Source organism: Phyllostomus hastatus, unplaced genomic scaffold, assembly GCF_019186645.2.
Source record: "Phyllostomus hastatus isolate PE091 unplaced genomic scaffold, TTU_PhHast_1.1 phas_contig_40, whole genome shotgun sequence".
In the NCBI taxonomy this organism is placed as follows: domain Eukaryota; kingdom Metazoa; phylum Chordata; class Mammalia; order Chiroptera; family Phyllostomidae; genus Phyllostomus; species Phyllostomus hastatus.
Genome location: NW_025333872.1, coordinates 85657014 through 85675254, shown reverse-complemented (window position 1 = coordinate 85675254; position 18241 = coordinate 85657014). Strand labels below are relative to the sequence as shown.

At 42.4% G+C, this 18241-nt stretch overlaps 1 protein-coding gene across 1 annotated transcript; it reads right to left on the bottom strand.

The window, feature by feature from the left end:
* Window positions 1-1346: 1346 nt before the first annotated feature.
* RAB32 (RAB32, member RAS oncogene family) lies at window positions 1347-18136 on the bottom strand. The gene is made up of 3 exons (XM_045843446.1): window positions 17735-18136; window positions 6213-6490; window positions 1347-2238 (listed from the first exon to the last, which is right to left on the bottom strand). Exons 1-3 carry the CDS (start codon window positions 17982-17984, stop codon window positions 2089-2091), a joined length of 678 nt encoding a protein of 225 aa, XP_045699402.1. The 5' UTR covers window positions 17985-18136; the 3' UTR covers window positions 1347-2088.
* Between the last annotated feature and the right edge of the window lie 105 nt (window positions 18137-18241).

Sequence of the window (18241 nt, the reverse complement as noted above, 5' to 3'; positions counted from 1 at the left end):
CTTTTTAATAACACTGATTTGTAAGTGACAGTGAAGTGCTATATTTGAAGAATGTTCATGTTTTGAACAATACCATAGATTTCGAATCGAATAACACTTTAACTACTGTTACTTACCCTAGGGAGATTTCAAAATGAACATCACCAGGTTTTTTAAAAGCAGATTTCTGAAGCTCACCCCCAGAAAGCTATTTAAATAAGCATGAAATGAAACTCAAGGATTTTCATCAAACAAGTCCATCAAAAACACAAATTATTTTCTTCTTCAGCCATTTACATTGCCTTCCTTAAATTCAAGCTTTAAGTTCAAGTTGCAAGAACAAACTCTAGTGAGAATTTAGGAGTAAAGCAAAGAGTTACTCAGTTTTACTTCCAAAGTGTAAGGAATTATGTATAGAATAAACTAACACAGGTGTACAGAACCCAGAGTGTTTGCCACAAGACAGTTAGTTAGGGAACTGCCAATCGTTGAACTTATCCTTAAAGAGAAGATACCTAATGTGGTCAAGATGGGCAGAGAGAGTGCAATGCTTCTGATTTTGAATTCACTGCTACGTCAGTGTGAATGATCAATGCCTATATGAAAACTCCAGGCAGAATTTACTCTCTTTCAGTGACTACTTCAAATAGCTCTGTATCGGTAACATTTTTGATTTGGCACCGATATTTCATATGACTCACACTATTGGACTTCAGAAGTTTTTTAAAAAGTTAAAAAGTCGTGCTTTGTACCTAGACTAAAAAAATATTTTAGAATATGACACAAAAGTTTCTTAGAAAGGAAGTCTTCATGCAATGATTTTTTTTAAATACAAGGTGTTTTGCTCATCAAATGGTAAGTGATGCTTAAACGAGGGTCTTCTTTCTATTCTTTAACCTTAGAAAAATCTGATTCTATGTAAAATGTCTGTCAAAAAAGGCCAAGAGTTGATTTACTTAAATATATGACATATGAACATATTTGTGATTCCTACCCAAAGCTGCTTTAATGAGGAGCGTGAGCTGCATTCGGCGGACCGTGGCTACTGTTTATTTCCAGAACACAGCTGTCAGAGCAAATGCAACTCCATGCTAGGGTTTTTCCCTGCTATTAATAAATGCATGGATCTTTCCTAGCCAAGTTCATAAGAACATATAAGACAATTTAGTCAATGCCTCATTTCACATTAGCACTGGATTATGTCACAAACATCTTCAAATATTCCTTTGAAAAAGTTGGACCTTTCACATTAATATCATTAAATTCCTTAATAATAAAAGAAAAAGTGAAGAGATGCAACGTTTTTTAAAGCATAAAAGTATACCCTATATTACCTTGGGAGAACCACATTAACTCAAAACAAAGAATTCTGTCAAAATGTTTATTCTGTTCTTAATTGGACTGAGTGGTAATACAAAGATTGTGAGCCAGACTTACATTTCTCATGATTTATACTTTAAATGCCCAAAACTTTATATAAAACCACACCTGACTTAGTTTTTCACAATTCATACTAAAAGAATCTTCGATCTAATTGTATGTGCTTTGAAATACATTCTCTCCTTGACTGTGACTATTACAAATTTGAAAAGACTAGCGCTAGTTAAGAGAGAAATTTTGAGAAAAAAGCCCACAAACTGCCGAACAGAAATGTCAAGCCTTCTGTGGCTAACAGTCTAAAAACTTCCCTCAAAAGGGAAGCCGAAACACAAAAATACGGACTCATAAAATTACTGTAAACGGCAGGGAAAGTTTTATTACCACCCCAGTGCTTACAGTAAGATCCACAATCTGGAACCCTTACCAAACCCTGAGCACTGTCCTTTGAGAAGGCGTTCAGAAGGATGTAAACATTATCCTGAATATGATGGCAGCAACAACAACAGAGGCCTAAGTGTTGGCTCCAAGGTGCAGAGCCATGACACCCCATTTCAGCTTAGGCTCCCGGGCGCCCTCGCTGTCCTGTGGACGCACAGCCCTGGGTAGATGCCCAGAGCAGCACATCCACCAGCTTACTCTGTTCTCAGGAATTTGCTCCAAGTGGAGAAATCAAGTCAGGCTGCCTCTCGCCAGTGGGAGCAAGGAAAGGAGCAAGGAGCCACAGCCACATCAGCAGCACTGGGATTTGTTATCCACGGGCGAGGCCTTGAGATCCAGTTTAATTTTGTCCGCATCGTTTTCTTCATTAGGAAAGCTTTGCTGGTTCATGAGAATGTTCTCCACCAGAAACCGGGCTGCTTCATCTATGTTTATGTTATCCTGTAAAGCAGAAATACAGAACAGGATTCTTAGAGGAAAGCACCAGGAATATTAATGGGAACTAGAAAAATTCCTCGGAGGGGACATTGTAAATACACCAGCTACCATCTTCTTCTCGGATGTTTAAAGTGTTTGCCAAGAGTTCAATGCTATTGAGTAATGTGGCTATGAAAACTTCTTTGTGTGTGCTTGTTTGTTTGTTTGTTTGTTGTTTTACAAAGGATCATGCTTTTTGATGCTCCTGCTTTAAAGTTTCTGCCACTGAGGGTCAAGGTACTATTGTGATGGTTGCAAATAAGTCTTCGCCCTCCTTCGGGTTGTCACACACACGAATGCAAGCACTAAAATGAAAAACTACCCCTGACCTTGCACATCTAACTCACGTGTTCAGGATACATTATGAAGACAAGTGTCAGAGGGCTCACACCACACTAGAATGGGATAAATCCATCATGTCGCTCCCCCATCTCTGAGTGATGCCAGAGGGGTTCTCGGCTATGCCCGGAAAGGAATTCGAGACACGAGCCAGACAAGAGGCAAAAGTGGAAATAGGTTTTATTGAGCAGAGAGGACAAGCAGCCACTTCACAGACAGAGTGGCGGTGGACTCACCCCATGAGAGAAGGAGGAGAGACTCCAACCATGTCTATAGAGGTGGAGCTTCTGTGTGTTTGTAGTTTTTAGGGAAAGGAGCTGGTGTGGATCAATTCTTCCTTAAAACAATGATCACAGTGGTGTTTAATGGTGATTTTCTGTTTTCATCATCCCTTCTACATTTATTAGCTGTGATTCTACTGTTAGGAAGATCTTTCTCTTCTCTCCCATTTATTTATCCATCTGTTTACTCATCTCATGGGCTATTATTTTATCCTATGGATTAAACCTATTACAATATTCTCTTTTTAAAGATTTTATTTATTTATTTTTAGAGAGAGGGCAAGGAGCATAGAAAGAGAGGGAGATGAAACATTGATGTGTGAGAAAAATATCCATTGGTCGCCTCTTGCATGGCCCTATCTGCAGACCTGGTCTGCAACCCAGGCATGTGCCCTGACGGGGAATTGAACCTGTGACCTTCCATTTGCAGGCCAGTGCTCAATCCACTGAGCCACACCAGTCAGGGCACAATATTCTTTACTTTGCTGCTCAAATTGTCTTACATTTTGGAGCTCCTACAAATAGGTTCCTGTGTCTTTTTGACCTGTCTCCACCACACCTTGTGAGGGTTCCTTACTCTCTGGCACCACAAAATAAATATCTCAGGCACGTCTTTACTGTGTTTGCCCCACAGTCCTGAAATCTGCCATTTCTCCAGGAAACCTGGTTCTTTTTATTGGAAAACAGTAGTATTTAAAGTTACTAAGCACTCATAAGGTCATTGGTTCTGTGGTGTCACTGCTTCTAAATCCTCTCAGCAGACAGACCCATTAAATATACATGTGTCTCCCTACACACACTAATATCTGTTTCTATGTTTACCTCTGTCTATACATATATAGTGTGTACATATGTGTGCAGTATGTGTGTATGCACACAAACACAGACATATATACATAAGGTATATATATATGTATGTATATAACATTATGTTAATACTGATCTCTCCAATTCCAATTCAACACCATGAGGTTCATTCTAGTCACCATGAGAAAGGTATTTGTTATACCTTTCTCAGACACTGAGAAACCTGCAGGACTTGTGTTATTTATTAAAGTAACTTTTCCAGCATCAACGCAAGCTTTGTTACTTCCACTCCCAAGATATGGATTAACTTTAATTAAAGTATTGGTCTCTGAATGTTCAAATGTATTTCAGTTCCCTCCATCCCCACTATATCAAGTAATTATGTGTTCTAATTGCAGTCAGTGGCCACTGATTAGGAACAAAAACTCCCATGTTGTAGTGTAATTCATCACATGTTTTCATATTGGGACGGCATTATTGGCCACAGAGGTAAAAAGATGAAATTCATGAACTCAAAACAATCGTTTGGCTATGTTCCTGCTAGAATTCCGATCCCTGGAATTTGAGCAGAAATCAGACTTGAAGGCAGCTTCTGGCTAGGTCAGTAGTACAGGTGTTAGCGACACTTGGATGGGGCCTTAAGCCTTGGGTAAAGATTTTAACCTGAATTTTACGTTCCTGTTATTCCCTTGGAACATTCCCCATTTACTACCAAATTCCACAGAAGGTGTCCCTCGTGTATTTGTAGGAAAGCACAGGATATACCTGGAACTTTACTTTTAACAATGCTTTCCTCCTCATCCCTCTGTGTGATGTCATCTATAAATACAGGGGTGGACAAAAGTAGATTTATAGTTTTTTTGTATGGAAATAATAAAATAATTAATAATAACACAAGAATAAACTGTTTCATGTATGCACAACTGTAAACCTACTTTTGCCGACCACTGTAAAACGAAGCCGTTGACTTGTGCAGTCTCACAGTACGGGCTAGGTGACACATTTGTTTACAAGTCTTCCATTTAGATTCTGGGGATAAATTTGGATTTATCATTTGAATGATTAATTCAGATAAAGCCTAAACAGAAATTTTTATCTGTGGTACATACATCCACTCCACTGAATCTCACGCTATATTAAACATTTACACATACCATTAACTTCTCCAACAAAGATTAGGAAGCAAGCAAATCCTCTGGCAGAGGAGCCGGGGGCGGGGCGGGGGTGCGCACGGCATCGGGCACAAGCCCCTCTGGACGCAGCCTCCCCTCCGTAATGGCCTACTTCCGGTCTGGCCAAGTGCTCACGTGGCTTCTCCTCCGAGCTTCCTCTCTCTTCTGCCACTACTTTCTATGTACGACACTAAATGCTAAGACTCTAGAATATGTTTGCTTAAATGAAAATAGTCTTTAGCTTGGGAGGAAACACTTCTGCCTCCAGCAGAAACGAGTTTGCCCAATGACCCCATCTTCACTCAGGGTTTTCAGAGCAGCATTTCTGTGAGGCCTCTCATGCCTTCTCTTTTGTTATTCTGATTATTCTGATCACCAGTGGCACCAAATAAGCTCCCACTTTTAGGATGGGTTTCTGAAAGCTAAAAACAATCTGGTAGTACATACGTGATGAGGAGGAGCAATGCTTTTAAATACATGGATATGGAAGGCACAGGAGGCATATTAAAACCTGGAACTGTGTCAGGATTACACCAAACTCACGGTTTGGAGTTTGTCTGTCATTGCAGAATTTCTCAAACATTTCATCATTCTTACACAAGTCTGGTTGTTACTCGACCTCTGAAGTGAAACTGCCAACACACAGCAACCAAGCGCCCTCCACCCTCCAGTACTGGTGCCTGTGATTTTCACACTCACTTTCTTGCGTGTCAAGGCTGTTAAGATTTTCAACACTCAACTTAATGTGTTTTTGTTTTTCTTCAAAAAAAGATTTTATCTAGCTTCCCATAATGGGTTGAAGAAAAATTCTCACTCTACTACTCATGAAAGAATTATGTCATGAATACTGATACTTTCCTCTTGTTCAAATTCTTTCACACAGTTAATACACAACTCTTCAAACATCACCCAAACACTTCTCTTCAATGCCGTAGTCAGTCTTGCACATGAACTACGTCTGTATGAGGGATACGGCCCTATGTATTTTTAAGCCTTCTGTAAAAATAAAAAAATGCGTGTGCTTCACCTCATCCACTTTAGGTGCACAAGACCTCATTTAAAGACTCAAACGCACAGAAAGTAGGATTTGTTATTTGCTCTAAATAACAGTTCATTTTCATTTTAATGTGAAATCTGTCCTTCCAATCACCTCCCCACTGACCAATTCTGAAAGCATTCCTGCTGTGGACTGAGAGAAGCTGTAACATGTCCACGCTGTGCCACACTTTTTCCTAGGCTTCCAACACCCACCGCCATCAATCCAGCTAAGTACTTCGTGGTCAGAGCTCACACATACAAGCTGACAGCAGAGCGGGCCCAAAGGCAAAGCAGCTCTCACCTTGGCGGAGGTTTCAAACCATCCACTGAAGCCGTGTTCTTTGCAGAACTGGTCCATCTGGGAAGAGTTCTGCCCACTGTCCTTCTTCTGGTCACATTTATTAGCTAAAAGAACAGCAGGAATAGGGCCGCCACTTGGAAGATGGACTTTACTATCCAGATCATTTTTCCATTTTAAGACGGCCTCAAACGTGGAACCTCTTGATATATCAAAGACTACAAGGGCACCAACAGCTTCTTTATAGTAGACTCGGGTCATGTTGCCAAACCGCTCCTGCCCTAGAAATAAATATAAGAAGAGGTTAAACAGTCCGAAGTTAGATAGTGTCTCTATTCAACACCTTTGACCCTAAGAATAAATCCAGATCTTCCGATCCATAGCGACACAGACTGGCAAGATTAAGGATATACACAGAGAACGGACTCACAGAGCGGAAGTGGCTGATCACGTGGTCTGAGTACACAAGTAACTAGTTTTTGTTCTGCACGTGTACAGCAGATTCTCCCTAACCATCACTATGACAGTACATAAAGCTATAGAGTCCACCACGTCCTCTTCCCTTGATCTAAGACAAGAGAGGTTCTAAAGTAGAAAAAGAAAGCTAGGGGTAGAGGAAGAAGAGATAAGAATGAAAGAAAATGAAGCTTGCAGGAAGAAATTAAGTACAGTGGGTTAAATGTTAGCTGAAAAGATTAGGACTGGACCCGAGATAAAGACCCTCAAGTGCTTTACTCATCTTTCCTTCACATCCCCACCTGCTTGTGACTCAACACGCAAGACTGATCTCCTCTAAAAAAGCAGACACACGCAAACCTGCTCTTTTAGAACGAAACATGACATAATAGCTGTCATTAAAAGAAAGATCAGAGTTCTTCAAATATTGTACTTTTAAAGTAACTTAATAAGTGAAAAACTGGGAAAAATCCACTGCTTAACCTATCATATAGGACTTTGCAAAGCATGCTGTTACTATCTGACATCATACTATTCTCTGACATAGGAGGGACCCTAATCTTCACCTGACAGATGAAAAAACAAGCAAAGAGCTTTTTGTGGGGGATTCCAGTAGCAATGACTAAAGAAGAAGGGATTAGAACCCAGGTGTTCTGACTCCCACACACCTGTGGAAATATGAGGCCAGCCATTGTGAATTATTTTTCAGTTGCCTTGACTTATAAAGTTTATACTTTTAATAGGTCAGGTTACAGAGTAGAGGTCTAAGGAAAAATAAGTGGCAATCAATGTTAATCAGAGATTAACAACTCTGACCAATGAGTAAAAACACTGTAATAGGAGGGAGGTGGGTTTGGAGGGGGTGGAGGGGAGGGGTGGGGAGGAAATACAGACAACTGTAATTGAACAACAATAAAATAAATTAAACAAACACTATAATAGTGCACTTTCCTATTAAATCACATGATGAAAAACACACTTTAACTACATTTTATTGATAGTAACAAATGCAAAGCTGCTCCCAATTTAATATTTTTCTCCTCCAAATTCTACTCTGCCTCCATACAATTTTAGATACTGCTTAATGGAGTAATGGAAAAATAAAATAACCAGGTTAAGTTTAGTCCAGAAAAGTCTTTATTATCCTGGGATGATATTTTCCACAAGAACAAAAATAAAACACAGGAAGTCCCGGCCATGCTGAAAGGGAAGCACCGGGTAGAGAAGTCTGCAGTTACTAACTACAAAGACAGCTGCACAAGTTTTGTTCTGTGTGGTGTGTCACGTTAAGAATGAAAGCTTCCGGCAATATGGAAACTCAGCAGAACCCGGGAGATCTTCCTCTTCCTCATGGGTCTGCAGACGTAGTTCAGAGGGTGGGAGAATTCTTGCACAGCACCACCACCTCTGACCAGTGCTGTGGCCACTTCTTACTGGAAGAGGGAGAACGCTTTTCCGCTTTCTTGACCAAACACTTAAAAGGGCATTTCTATAACTGGAAGGCGACAACCCATGTCATCCACTCCAACATCTCTTACTTTATAGATGAGAAAATGAAATCCCAGAGAAAGTTACTCAAGTTTCCTAGACTGACTGGTTATCTAATGTGCTGCCTGATGTGTCAACCAGATATTCCCTGCAGTGCACACACTGCTCCATATGTCCCTGTGTTTCCAGGCAGAGCCAAGGCAGTGCCGTCAGCCAGGGAGAGATTTTCCTTAAGGACAGCACAGCCCTACCACAGAAGTTGACCCCGGCTCTCTGTCCCCTAGAGCAGCTGAGGGCAATGTCCCGCTGCTGAGTGCCCGAGCGGCCCCACGGCAGAGACAGCCCTTTGCATCGTATCACTGTGGGCACACTGCCAGCATATTCCACATGACTCTGAAGTGTTTTATCCTTTAAAAAGATAAGCTACTCCCTTTTACAGATGAGGAAACCCTTATTATAACCACACACCTTGGCACTGAGAAAGGAGAAAAGAGCACAGTGTTAGCCATCCAGGTTCCGGGATGTTTAAAGGGGTACAACTAACACACCTAGAGGGCTGAACCCCAAGTGACACGTGGTGGCAAGAGGATTAAGATGTTTATCTAATACATACTTGGGAGCATTGAATACCAATGACTTTGACAAGGAGTTAAGACCATAAATAATATATTTCCAAGGATATATAATCCATTAAGGAAAAGAAAGCCACAAAATACTTTGCCTTACCTCTTTATATCTAAGGCAGATTGTTAACAGGATAGGGTTTCCCCTTGCATTTGAAATGGGAACTACTGCATTCTGCACCGTTACCAGAAACACAGGCCAGACATGCTTTCTCTCGTGGTTTTAATCATTGCTTAGTCTCAATATTTTATATTCATGCCCCTGCCAGATAAATAATCTAAATGTGTCTTAATGTTGTTTGAAACTCAAAATATAAATGTCATAATGACACACAAATCAAAGCAACAGGACAACTGGTGTTTGGTTTTCTGAGCACAATGCTTACCTCCCCCCCCCCGCCCCGCCCCCCGCCCCACACAGAGAGTCCCAGAGCTACACATCCCCGCTCAAGGTGATTGGCTGAAAATGGACAGTTTCTAGTTAGTGCATGTGAAATCCTTTACAAAAATCCTGAAATCTCACTGTGCATTTCAGAGATGAAGCTCTTCTAACGAGCTGATGTGGTCGGTGGCCGATAGAAAGGTCAAGACCCAGTCAAAGTTTTAGGTCCAGTCATTGGTTCTAAAAGGGTAATTGTACGTCCATTAAAAACCTTCATAGTCTGACATAGCCAATGATGTGATGTCATAATGTGTCTTGGGTATCAAATTCATGGCTCACTGCACTACTACTTTATCAAGCTATGAAAACTTTGCCCCACATTATACTTTGATGTTAAATATGCGAGAATTGCAGGCATTGTTAAAAGTAAAACAATGCCTTAAAGAACTACCATAACATTAACCAGTAAAGCAGTGTAAGAACGGCAATGCTGCCTGCGCATTTCCCCATCCCCCACACTAGTGTGCACAATTTTCCACAAAACAAGTGGCTGTATTATGCTCAGTAAAAGAAGTTTAAAAGTTAATGCATCAAGTCAACACCAGCGGAGCGTAGACCTGCTCTGCACTGATTTCACAGTTTACTGCTCCACCACTAAGAAGGTAGAAGGGGTCACGTGATAGTACACAATCCCACTTACTTCTCTGGTTTTTCTTCTTATCGTACATAAAGTGAGAGGGAGACCAGGCCACAGGGAAACCTCTGACGACTGACACCTCTGGAACCACGCCTCGTCTCTGCAAGTCACAGGTACGCAGACCTCGGGAGAGTCCCCGAACCTCCCTGAGTCTCAGGACACCCGCCTGTGAACTGTGAACAATTCCCATTTTCCAGGTCACTCTAAGTATAAATAAGCATGGGAGTAAACTGAATGATAGGGACTAGAAGACAGCGTTTAATAAATGTGAACCGTCACTATGTGAGAGGGCCAATGACCCAAAGTTTCAGACTCCGAGACTCCAAGCTTGCATTCGGAAATACAGTTCCACTTCGACAAATAAGCATGATGGGAAAGATAGGCAAAGCTGTGATATCCATAGCATTGTTTTTGCTCAGACCATCACCTTTCAAAATTGAGATGAAACCTGTTTGACAAGCAGAATAACAAAACTGAATTCACAAAAAAATTGGACAATACCTGAACTAAAAGGAAAAGAAACACTTTTGAGGTGGAGCAGCAGTATCACTAAGTAGCCCTCAACGTCACCAGCTCCCAGATCCGAGTCAGTGTGGACTCTGGGTCGGTCCTTTTGCCCTCTGAGAGGACTGGGCTTCGGAGGTGCTTAGTCACGGTGTCAGCTACTTACTCATCCAACTACTTACATCTCCTGTGGTGACTGTAAACAGAACATCCGACTTTAATCAATTTAAAGTAGGGAGTAAAATCAAAAATTTTTTTGATATGTGTCCAAAGTCATGATAGTTATTTTTAAAACGATTTTATTTACTTATTTTTAGAGAGAGGGGAAGGGAAGGAGAAAGAAAGGGAGAGAAACATCAATATGTGGTTGTCTCTCGCACACCCCTTACTGGGGACCTGGCCCACAACCCAGGCATGTGCCCTGACTGGGAATCGAACTGGTGACCCTTTGGTTTGCAGGCCCATGCTCAATTCACTGAGCCACACCAGCCAGGGACAAAGTCATAATAGTTTTAAAAGTTTAAGGTATGGGCCTTTTCCTCTCTTAACTAATTTATTCAACAGGATCAAGAAATATACCATATCTGTCCTATAAATCCTTGTCTCCACAGAGTGCCCTTGTGGGGGCTTTTGCGATAGCCACACATAAGGAGGAGGTTCCTTTCTGTGAGACAGAAAGGAACTTCAGGGTCATGGGAGGTGGGTGTAGGGGAGCCTGGAGAGCAGGCAGCTTTGTCCTATGAAGTGACGAACTCTTGGGGTACAGGGACAGGGTGGGTCTTTAGGAAGGGTGCAGCAAAGCCAATGGCCAGAACAACTGTCCTCAACTTGAGCATAAATCAGATCACCCACGGGGTTTGGTAAATTGCAAACTTCCAGGCCCCACCTCTGGCAACTCTAACTTGCTAAGTATGGAGCATTGCTGGTTGCCTATTCCAATATCCCTTCCTAAAATTTTATTTGGGGGAAGCAATGTATTCAATTAAAAAAAAAAAAAAGCCTATGCCCTGTCTGGTGCAACTCAGTGGATTGAGTGCCGGCCTGTGAACCAAGGGGTCACTGGTTCAATTCCCAGTCAGAGCACATGCCTGGGTTGTGGGCCAGATCCCCAGATGGGGGCATGAAAAGGGCAACTACACACTGATGTTAATCTCCTCCTCTTTCTCTCTCCCTTTCCCTCTCTCTAAAAATACATTTTAAAAATCTTAAAAAAAAAGCCTAGATTTCCTAGCTGGCCTTGTAGCAAGGCATGTACGTTCGATTGGGCCACAAAGACATAGAATATTGCCAGGGAATAGCTGAGTGGAGAGATGGCAGCGCTAGTCCACAAAAACTTTCTGGTTCTGCTCACCAGCCTGGACAGCCCAACCACACACCTGCCAGGTGGGAAGACTGACTTCTCTCTTGATAAACCCAGGTTTGTCAGATGAGGCCGAGTCTGTTGAGGCTAAAGAATCTGCACTTTAAGCAACTCAGATGAGCGTGATGGAGGAGGTACCACAGAATCACACCAAAACAACCAAACATGTTTAGCTTAATTTCAAGAAGCTCTCAAAATTCACTGCACAGGAAGCTGAAGGCAAACATCTGAAGAGAAGTAAATGTAAAGAACGGGGAAGAAGAGAATGTAAGGTCATCCATCAGAAAGTCCAACAGAGACCCTTAAACTAACCCTGCTACCCTGAACCATTTATTTTTATGTGGTTTGTCTGCCTCAAGAGTAAAGAAATTACAAATTTCTGGCTGCTGGATTGCAAAAAGTCAAAAGGCTTTTCTGAAAATATAATTGAATGGAATTCCCAAGAACCTTTTTTCTTGAATTTTTGTGTCCCTGCAGAAATCCCCCCACATATATGTCTTCACTTTTTCATCATCCAAGAGAAGGTCTCTAGAGCCATAATACAACTTAAACTTGTGGACTTAGCCCCACTCTGTTAGTTAAGAGTTGTTTAAACGTGAGATCCTCACTATTTCAAGGATACACTATTTTGGGGTTACAAATCTAAGGCCTCCGAAGTCTTCTTTGCAAGTGTACTTTCTCTCAATCTATTTTAACAAATGCCTAGAAATATGTATTAATCTTCGTATGAATTTTCTATATTTTACGAACCATTGACATCGTGGGGTCTTGTCAACCAGACCAGCGGGGACTGACCCTCCCAGGGTTAGCCTGTTCTTAGAGACAGCAGACAGCCTGCTGACAGCATGTCTTGGATATTGTAAACCAACCAATCCACAGTCCACAGCCTCCACCTGCCTCCTGCTTTCGGGTTACTGTGTTCTAGGACTCTGTCCTTGGGCCCGAAATCACACTGTGGCCAGGTATTAGACAACTAGGGACCAACCTATAGCCCAGAATCACTAAAATCTTTCCAACTACCCAAACCTAAGTATGCTCAGCGTGTCTGCGCTGCTTTGCCTATTTCCTCCTGCAGAAACCACAACCAAAGCCCTAACGCATGCTCTCCCCTTGAGCCTTCTGCCACCCGACTAGCCTGCTGCTTCCCCGTGAGGTCCTGCATGGGGCGGCCTGCTCCCTCTGCCTGGGAGCTGCAAGTAGCGAACTTTGTTCTCAATGGCCATCGTCTCCTGCTGTGTTGATCACATCGCACCTGAATAAAAACAAGTCCTGGGAACATTTAAAAATAGAATAAGGATCATTGAAATTTCCTTATCAAAAGCTTAAGGAAACTGAAAGATCAGAATAACATGTACATGATGGATAAAAGTTCTGAAATATATTTGCAACTAACGCTGAATCTCTAGACTAATGCATGACTACAGGTTTAACCAGTGACGTCACAGAGCAGATCAGGCAAACACCTGTAATCATCACCTTGCTTTCTTGGGTGTGCGCTGCAACCCTACACCATCACGCAGCTTTGCTATCTTCAGAGAAGTCCACAGTCTGGAAACAGTCTTTCAAAATGCACACATCAACAAGGTGGAGCCAAACAAAACGTGTCTAGCTCGTAAGTACTGTGCTTCATAATTAAGAGAATTATAATAACAGAAAGTTCTGGATTGAAACATAAGGAGATGATAATTATTACAATGGATATAAAATATGAGTCACACGCTCTAAACACAGGAATGATCCGAACATCTGCAAATTTAGACGAGGGTTCACACTACGGTTTGACATCAGTGAACACACAATAGGCTATGCTATTAATAGCCTACTGTTTCCGTATCTCAGAGTCTTAAGACCTGTCTCTGTATAGTGCCATTGATGACCTACGTTTTCTTGGCCAAGTTACTATTGAGATTATGGATCTCTAAAAGTTTCTAATTCAATTCAAACAATAGAATGATTAGGCATATGGTTGGGAGCAAAGTCAGGTTTTAGTACTTCTTATCAGCGCTCTACTGCTAACCTGAGCATCTTTTTGTTGGGGTTAAATGAGGCAACTAAGAATGGTAACATATTCAAAGAGAGAGGACAAGAAATAGGCATGTCTGTGTCAGGGAGTTTCAGTACTTGTAACAAATGCATTGTTATGCCGACCATCCTGCCTGCGCAATTATGAGCACACAGTCCAGCCTGGGGCACTCAAGGGTGTCCCAAACTAAGGATGGTTTTAAGGTGTAAAATGGGATGGTAGGCTTTGCTTGTAATGTGGCAGAGAACTGAGCCCAAATAAGACTGATGATGGCAAGACTATATGGGAGTCAGATGTAATAAAGATTTTAAAAATTCCTGTAAATGAGTTATTAAGTTACTGGCCACCAACAGACCCTAGGAAAGTTACTGCAGTACTCACTGTTTAAGATAAAGACTGCAGATAACTATTGTACGAAGTCTAACTTCTGGAAGCCCTGCTTCTTCCTATTTAGAAGAAACCTGAACATTAATAATCCCTGACTGATAGATAATTTGAAGGTCAAGAAAGCATTAGAGGTAATATTCCAGACTCTTGCTCATGAAGGGTTAAAGGAAAGTTATTAAATAAGACCAGAAGACACCCCTAGGGAGAGTAATTGGCAAGATGGAACACGTAAATTGGGGTCAACACTCTAATCTAGGATGGAAATTTTAAAAAAATGAGTCTAAGTATGGTTTATATAATTTAAAATGTCTTTCAAGCATGAATTTTGGTAAATAATATTTATATGAACTTCAGAGTAAAATGTTTCTGATTTGTTCTATGGCCCAAAGGAGTGTTACTCAGATTTATATAAAGAAATTTTATTCCAAAAAAGTGAATGGTAGCCGAATAGGCCAACCCCCCAAAAATATGCCACTTGGCATGAGGATTATTTTGAACTAAAGGCCTCTTTTTGTTCGACCTGGGATAAAAGTACTTAGGCTTTGCCACTCAGGTCTTCATTTCCTTACGAGGGCTCTTGGGTCATGTAGAACTCATATTAAGTAACTTTCTGCTGTTAACACATCTTACATCAGTTTAATTCTCAGGCCCAGCTGAAAACACTAGGAGGGTAAAGATAAAAATTTATCTCTTTACAAATGCAAATCACTTCCATGAATACATGCAGGCTAAATTATATTAGCACTACGTGGACAAACTTGTATCTTGTAAAGATTTAGCCTACACCAGCCACTCAACCCATGTGGGAAATTCTACACTTGCTAATAAGCGTATAATAACTACTAAGCCAAATACTATTTTACCTACAATGCATCATAAATGAAGACAAGAGATATCTTTTGCTACACCTTAATTTAATATGCAACTATTAAACTCTCTTGAAAATCTTACCAGAGACGTCAATATTTTAACATACTTCAGTATGTGTTGAGAAGCAGTCTCAAATCAAGTAGGAACTGAGAGACGGCAATCCCGTTACACAAAAATTGCATTAAACAGCGCCTGTAATTTAAAGCCACATACATCTGATGCAAAAAGAAAGTATTTGTAAGGCCTGCACACAAGAGTCACTATTTTTCCTAACTTGGAGAGTTTAGCTCGAACTGCTCGGCCACACCTGTGGAAAACGTTTGGACCACTCCTGCCTGCCACACTTGCCAAAGCTTTCAATACAGAGCCTGAGTACAATTTCTTTACCTTCCTTCCCGTCTCTAAAACTACAGAAAAAAATCTAGTAATAACACCACACCTTAGGTTAAATCATAGCAAGTGGCCCACTGTACCTACTATTTTGAAATTAAGGAATATTTGTATCCTTTGAGATTTAAATACGATTCAATTTTGTTACTGCATAAGGCAAGTATGCTTACTTAGCCACAGGGGAAGTTTTTGGAGTGGTCTCTAGTTTGCCGTCATTACATCATTACGACTTAATCCCTGTGGTATGAACTAGACTTGCTAGTAGCTCAAATACCCAAGCCAGACACAGTTAACGATGTAGCTCTTTAAACCTTAATGCCAAGTTATTTTCGTCTCTCAGTTTCCCTATATATTAAGACTCCATCTCTGAAAACCTTATTTATAAGGTAACTGTAATAATCTCCAATCACCTCATAGGTTTACCTCTAATCTTGTTCATGGTTGGGGTGTATGGGCTGAACAGCATCTAATGCCCAGGAATGCCTTGGGGAAATCTTACAGTTCTGCTTTCCTTGCTGGCAAAGCTCGTTTTTATTTCTTATTTATTTCATTAAGGCAGGATTTTATTTTAATAAGGATATTCCATCTGGATATGTACCAGAGTCTGATAAAGGCCATGCCCCCTTCCCAGTTCTATATGGCTGTTCAAGGGGAATGAAAAAGAAAGAGGTGCTGCCCAGGAAGAAAACTCTTACTGATGTTTTTGCTTTCCCAAGTCTCCAAATATCAGCATTTCCCCTTTAAGCATAAAGACACAACTGTGCCAAAAAAATCTTTCATTTACCTACAGTGGGACCCAATCATTATTTAATAGCTAAATACTGCATTATTTTCCATGAAGACTCATGTAAAGCCAACGGGCCTCCTAAGGGTGGGGGGGGGGGTTAAAATCGTCTTCCTGGAAATCCACAGCTACACTGAAGATTCCTGAAGAATGAGAACCACACGCTAAGGTGACCGTTAGCATCCATGACTTTGTCATAAAGCGATACAACTGTTCATAAGTGCTCTGTGAAATAGCAGGAAGTGTTTCAAAAGAAGCCTCTGGCTTCAAAAGATGACTTTTCAAACGGACTTTTGGTTTTCTCAAAGAAAGAAAAAAAAGCTGAGCCCGAGGCTGACTATCCCTCTTTCTCTGAAGCGTTGATGTACATAAATTTATTCTCATATCCAAGGTAGAGAAGTCTGTTTTAAGTAAATGAGTATGTAGGTTATAATTCTTCAACACTTCCCCATATGTAATAAGCTTTGGGTGAGAAGAACACTACCCAGTTCGCAGACCTGTGTCTCCCCACCCTCCACTTCAGTTTATGCAAATGCAGGATGAGGGCATTCTCTCCAGCCCTGAATCTGCTCCTAGCCAAATGCTGAGCTTCTTGACACCTGTAAAAACTGAGCAAGGGCAGCTTTGGGTACCAAAATTCCAAAAGTTAACATCTTTGTTAATGCCCACATCCCACCCCATCACACCCTCAGGGTTCAAGTTTTCACAAATTAGAGCAAGGAGAATATGTACCCCCTCGAACAGGGTTATTATGCTCCAAAATGACAAAGGAAAGCAAATGCCAGGAAGACACAGGAGGGGGGTCAGGGGCGAGTGACAGGAGTGTTGGTCTGGAGAGGGAAGAAGGGGCACAGAGTTTCAAGAGCAGCTTTCCCAAATCCTCACCCGGGTGGTCTGCCCTGGGAATGAGCATGGTGTGTGTGTGTGACAAGCACTCCCTCACAAAGAAGGGTCTCAGACACCAGGGAGGTGATGAGAAACGCGCTGAAAGGGAACCTGGTTTCTATTTTGGTTATGGCACAAACTGCAAGTGTAACTTCGGGTAAGTCCTGAACTTCAGCTCTCATTTGTGAATGAGAAAACATGAATGAGAGCTGCCAACCCCCTTCCTCTACTCTACCTGGTGTATTATAAAATAGTTAACATTCATAATTAAAACTCCTGGAAAGGCCCCTCTGTTGGCAGGTGAGAGAGCGCTGGAGTACAGGGCTCCTTTCCATCCTTTAAACAGTATAAAAGGCCTTCCACATACTTAGCAGAAGTATCTATCTAACCAGCGTTATGTATTTATGCATTTATTTATTTTGCCCTGCTGTTAAATTCTTCAACTACTGCCCGTTCCATTGCCCCGATCCACTGGAATCCACTCCCTTTCCATCATCCCATGTGATTTAGTCTCTTCTAAACGTGCACAGGCGTGTTCATGCTGAGGACAGAGAAAGAAGAGAGAAGACTGAGCGGAGTCGCGACGGTTGGGGAACCGGGGGACGCCCCTTCCCGGAGGCCGTCGTCCACACTCCGCGGGGTTCTCGCGTGTCCGCGGCTCGGGCCAGTGGCTTACCCGCGATGTCCCACAGTTGCAGGCGCACCAGCGTCCTGCTGTCCCAGTTAAGGACTTTGAGTGCGAAGTCCACCCCGATGGTGGCCCGGTAGTGCTGGGAGAAGAGCTGGTGAACGTAGCGCTTGATGATGCTGGTCTTGCCCACTCCGAGTTCGCCGATGACCAGCACCTTGAAGAGGTGCTCGCGGGTCTCCGGCGCCCCGGTGGCGGCCACCCCCAGTCCCAGGTCCCCGGCCCCGCCGCCCGCCATGAGCGCCTCCAGCCCCACTCCTGCCGGCCGGCTGCTCTCCGGCGGGCTCAGCCCCGCGCCGGACCCCCGCTGGCCGTCGAAACTTCCCCGAGACCGTGCCCGCGCCCGCGCCACCGCCTGATCGGTCACAGGACCCGGAACCAGCCGTCGCTCGCAGCCCTTCGGGGGCGGGGAAAGGACTGGGGCTGGACTGGCGTGGGAGGTCCCGGCTCTGAGGCCGCCCCCCGCCCCCTCTCCCGCCCGCGCTGGAGCTGGCT